This window comes from Plasmodium gaboni, chromosome 14 (assembly GCF_001602025.1).
Source record: "Plasmodium gaboni strain SY75 chromosome 14, whole genome shotgun sequence".
NCBI lineage: Eukaryota > Apicomplexa > Aconoidasida > Haemosporida > Plasmodiidae > Plasmodium > Plasmodium gaboni.
Genome location: NC_031494.1, coordinates 1,287,287 through 1,293,144, shown reverse-complemented (window position 1 = coordinate 1,293,144; position 5,858 = coordinate 1,287,287). Strand labels below are relative to the sequence as shown.

General features: G+C 19.2%; 1 protein-coding gene across 1 annotated transcript; it reads left to right on the top strand.

Annotated features, from left to right (window-relative positions):
• Positions 1 to 404: 404 nt before the first annotated feature.
• On the top strand, positions 405 to 5,630 carry PGSY75_1435600 (hypothetical protein; the record flags this gene model as incomplete). Its single annotated transcript, XM_018788045.1, has 1 exon — positions 405 to 5,630. One exon carries the CDS (start codon positions 405 to 407, stop codon positions 5,628 to 5,630), a length of 5,226 nt encoding a protein of 1,741 aa, XP_018639417.1.
• Positions 5,631 to 5,858: the final 228 nt, after the last annotated feature.

The window sequence follows — 5,858 nt, the reverse complement described above, 5'->3', positions numbered from 1 at the left end:
ATTGTTTTTTTTTTTTTTTTTTTTTTTTAAAATAAAAATAAAAAAAAGAGGTTTATTTTAATATAATATATTTTATTTTTTTTTTTTTTTTTTTTTTTTTTTTTTTTTTTTTTTTTTAATTTTTTTTTTTTTTTTTTTTTTTTTTTTTTTTTTTTTTTTTTTTTTTTTTTTTTTTTTTTTTTTTTTTTTTTTTTTTTTTTTTTTTTTTTTTTTTTTTTTTTTTTTTTTTTTTTTTTTTTTTTTTTATATATAGCTAACCATCATAAACTTATAAAAAGAAGAAGAAAAAAAAAAAAAAAAAAAAAAATCGTTCATATCTATTAATTATACATATATATATATGTATATTTATTTATTTATTTATTTTTATATATAGTATAATAAATTTTTTTTGTATGTAAAATATGAAGGACATAATTGACGAGTATGAAATTGTTGGAAAGATTGAAGACCCAAAGGAAGGGTGTTCTAACGGTATTGTAGAGGATGAAAAAAAAGATAAAGATGATAAAATACATGTTGATATAAATAATGATGGAAAAACTTTAGGTGTTTCAAATAGGAAGAATGAAAAGGAAGAAGAAAAAAAAACGATACTTAGTTGTACATATAATAAATGTACCCATTTGGAGAATAAAAAGGAGATATATGATATGAATGATATAAATAATATAAAAGAGGAAGAATCAGAATATAATATTATAAATAAGGATGAAGGAAAAAAAATGAGGGAATGCCAAAATATAGGAACTGGTACAATTATTAAAGATATATCAACAGATGAAAAGAATAAGATAAAATGTAACGATATCAATAAGAATGAATGTGATATAAATAAGGAAGATAATAATAAAAATAATATTACAAATATAAATAAAATGAAAAGTATAATTATGAATAAGAATGAAAATGAATATAAAAAAGATAATAAACAAAATAATAATAGTAGTGGTAGTAATAATAATTGTAATATTATTAATAAGAGCACATCACATATTAGTATAAATATGTCTGATAGATGTAGCAATGTGAAACATTATAAAGTATTAATACATGCTCCTGCATGTTGGAAAGGTGAAAAATTTAATGGTACACCATTTATATTTGTTTATGACAAAAGTATAAATTTTTATACATATAGTGAATCACCTCTAGAAATAGAAAAATATATTATTGATACTAATGATGAAGATTTTGAAAATAGAGTATTAACAATTATATTTTATGATTCTCTTTTTGCTTGTTCTACATCATGTCTTCTTATAAATAATAATAAAAATGAATTACAACATTTACCTAAACCCTTAAGTGTTTTTTATTTACCTTTATGTAAACTAGATTTAGAAAATGATTCTGTAAAATATAGATTAGGATTAAAAACAAATAGTATATTGTGTAATATAAATATAAATGAAGCTATTAGTTTATTTAATAATAGTACAAAATTGAGTGGTCAGAATATAAATAAATTTAGTTTACATTTTTTTTTAAAAAATAATAATTATTTAAATAATAATAATAATTGTAATTTTCCTTATAATTATCTTAATTATAATACTAAGATTTATGGTATACCCCGATCTAATTTATCATCATGTGTACAAAAACATGCACTATATGAAAATAATAAATACACAAATAATAATAACAATAATAATAATAATAATATTAATAATATTAGTAACAATAGTTGTAGTAGTACTATCGGCAAGAGACACAATTTAAATTCTTCAAAAAGTCAAGTACATTATTTTAAAACTAATAATTCCGGAGATCTGGATGAATATATTTCATTAGATAAAATAAAAAGTAAATGGGAACAATATGCACATATAAACAACACAAGTATCCAAAATAATATTCATTCAATAAAAAATGATAAGGTGTCATCACATATTATTAAAAATGAAAAAAACAATAATGATAATAAAGTGATAAATCTTAATAAGTATGATTCTACATATGAAAATATAGGTATAGATAATGAATCATTTACTAGCAAAATGAAATCTGATATATATTTAAATAACCGACAAAATATGTATGACAATATTAATCAAAAGGAATGCAAAAAAAATATTTTTCTTGAGAGGGACATATTATCTAAACAAAACAACAAAAAAAAGGAAGCACATAAAAATAATTATAATAATAATAATAATAATAATAATTATAATAACTATAATAATAAGTTTAAGAGGGAAAATACAAATATTAGCAGAAAGGATAAATCAGATTACAATATTTATGAACACGAAGAAAAATATTTCCCAGAATTAGATATAAAAGATGATGTCCTACCAGATGATAGTGCTTCTATGATTCATATACGTGATAAAGATTCTATAATATCAGGAAGGAGCAAAAAAATGTATGACAAAAATAAGTTAACTACTAATTTTAATGTAGCTCACAATATATTTTCTACGGTAAAACAAATTATACAAAAAAAAAGTGATGAAAAAAACATGGAGAAAAATAAAAATGAAGAAAATACAAATAGTCCAATATGTAACCAAAATAATATGAACAATATAAATAATATAAATAATAATAATAATAATATATGTTATGATCATAACAGAGAATCAAGTGGATGTGATTCAATTAATGAAAATACACAAGAAAAGAATAAGACTAGGAAAGAAACAAATTTTATAAATGACGATAAATCGGTTTGCTACTCTCAAGTTAGTAATTTAAAATATTTTAATACGAACAATTCTATATGTTCATCATACGGTAAAAATGACGAACATCTAATTCTAGCTATTAAAGAAATTAAAGATTGGATGGAAAAAATCGAAGATAAAGTTAGTACTATATCAGCATGTGACAAAAGTGATGTAAACGTTACAACGAATGGACTTTCTAGATGCCATGAAGATAAATATAACAGATTATTAAAATTTTTAATTAAGAGTGTAAAAAATAATATTAAACTAAAAAATAAAAGTATTTATAAAAGATGCTATTTAAATATCCGAAATCTTTATCTTGTAAAAAAGAATGATAAAATAAAATTTGAAAATAAATTATTAGAAAGAAATTATAATAAAATGAAAACAAAATATAGAAATGTATTAGTAAATATATGTAAAAAAATATTTTTATTAAAATATTATTCAATGAAAGATAAATTACATTTTAATAAAAAATATGAAAATATGATGAGACATCTACAATTAGAAAAAAATGATTTATTAAGTGTTATTGAAGAAAAAAAATATGAACTAGAAAATAATGTTAATTTAAATCATATATTATCAGAACAATTAAAAAAGAGCCAAGAAGAAAAAGAAGATATTATTAATAAGAATTTTTATTATGAAAAACAAGTAGACAATGTTACCAAAAAATATGAACATCTACATAATGATGTAATCACAATAAGAGAAGAAATAGAACAACTACAAAAAGATAACCATACTTTGAAAAAAAACAAAGAAAATTTATTAAATGAAAATGATATAATGAAAAAAGAAAATGATATGTTAAAAAATGAAAATGATATGTTAAAAAAAGAAAGTGATATGTTAAAAAAAGAATTAGGAGAAACGAAAGCTAAATATTTTAATTTGACTGGTATATTAGAAGGTGAAGAAAAGATGTATAGTCAAAAAGTACAAGAACTCGAAGAAAAACTTCAAAAGGTTACATATGAAAAAAATAATATGATCAACGATATAAAAGATGAAATAGATAAATTCACCATACTTATAAATGAAAAAGATAAAGAAAATATGAGAATTAAAGACAAATTAAAAGAATTAAAAAATGTAGAAGAAAAATATAAAAATACTCAAAAGAATTTTGATTCTCTAAAAAAAGAATTTGAAGAATCTTTTGAACAAGTACAAATTATTTTAAATGAAATGATACAAAAAGAAAAAGAATATACTAAAAAATATAATAATTCTATAACATCTTTAGAAAAAGAACATAATGATATGATACAAAAAATGATAGAAGACAAAAATTTAATAATTAATCAAGTACAATATTATAAAGATTTGTGTAAAAATCAATGTAATAAAATCATTACCTTTGATGAAAGTTTAATTACTGCAGAGAAATTATTAGAACATGTATTATCTCAATATCCACAACTTTTTAATGAATTTAAAAATAATTCTAGAAATAATTTATTAAATAAATCTTTTGGAAAAATGCATTATGAAAATATACATGCAGTAAGGGATAATATTAAACTTATTAGAAAATCATTAAATCATTTTAAAATGACATGTAAAAATAATTCTTTTCAATTTTTTCATAATTCAGAATCGACAAAGAAATATACTAGTAACCACTATAATCATAACAAAAATATTAATCATCATCATCATAATAATATTAATTATTGTCATCATAATTATAACAGTGCTAATAATATGCAAACATATAATAGTAGCAATAAACGAGTTACTAGTCTCTTAAGAAATTATGAAAAAAAAGATTCACAAAAAGAATATAAAAACAAAAATATAAATGTTTTATATACTGGTAGAAAAAGAACAGTAAGTAGCAATAACAGTAGAAATAATTCTGTATTATCAAACTGTGCAAAAAAAAATATAGACTTAAGAAAAAAAATCGATAGTTATAATTCCTTATTCCAGAAAAGTTTTATAGAAGCTACTAGTAAATATAATACAACTACACAGAAAATTAAAAAAAAAAATAGTGATGATATTATGAATACATATGAAGACAATACAAATATGGATATTAATAAAGAGAAAAAGGATTTACAAAGTGAACATCATAATAAGAATATGTATAATAATGAAAATGAATTTTATGTTACCTCAAAAAAAAAACATGTAAATACAGAAAATAATGAATCCATACAAAACAGTTATGATAATATAAATAAAATAATAAATGACATTACTAATTATAACGAAATGAAATATAATCAAATGGATATATTAAATGAAGATAATTTAAGTAAAGACATTAATGAATTAAATACTATTGATATTGTAAATATGTATGAAAAAAATAATTCTTCAAATAACATGAACGATTCAGAACATGTATATATAAATAAGAAAATGGAATTAAATGTAAATATGGAACATCCAGAAAATAATAAAAATGAAATAATTGATGATATAAATATACATACGTTACATATGAATAAATCACAAGAGGATAATTCATCTAATTTGGATAATAATAATAATAATATAAAACATGTTCAAGAATTTGACAAGGATAATTTTAAGGAAGTCATATCATTTATTGAAAAAAATGTTATTAAAAATATCCCAGCAGTAAAAAATAGTGATAAAAATACAAAAGAAATAAATAAACTAAATGTAAATAATGTACCTACAAAATTATCTACCAATTTAATTAAACATTCAAGACAGGTAAGTGCTTCAGTTAATTCTTCAAAATCATTAAATATACATAAGACAAATGAAAAAAAAAATATTAGAGCATTATCAGATAATAGTCCAACCAAAAAAGGGGTAAATAATATTTCTACACAAACGAAGGTATATACAACTCATAATAAATGTAAAAATATAGAAGAAGTGGAAAATGACAAAAGGGTTGAATCAATAAATGCAAAATCTCCTAAGGCGTCTCTCAGAAAAAAAATCATGGATAAATGAAAGCTTCATATATAATAAGCTTATTAACATGTTCAATTGGGAAAAAAAATAAGAAAAACTTCTAAAAAAATAAGTTTATACGTTTTATAATTTTTTTTTTTTTTTTTTTTTTTTTTTTTTTTTTTTTTTTTTTTAAATTTTTTTAAATTTTTTATAAATTTTAAATTTTTTTAAAAAAAAAAAAAAAAAAAAAAAAATTTAAAAAAAAAAAAAAATAAAAAAAAAATA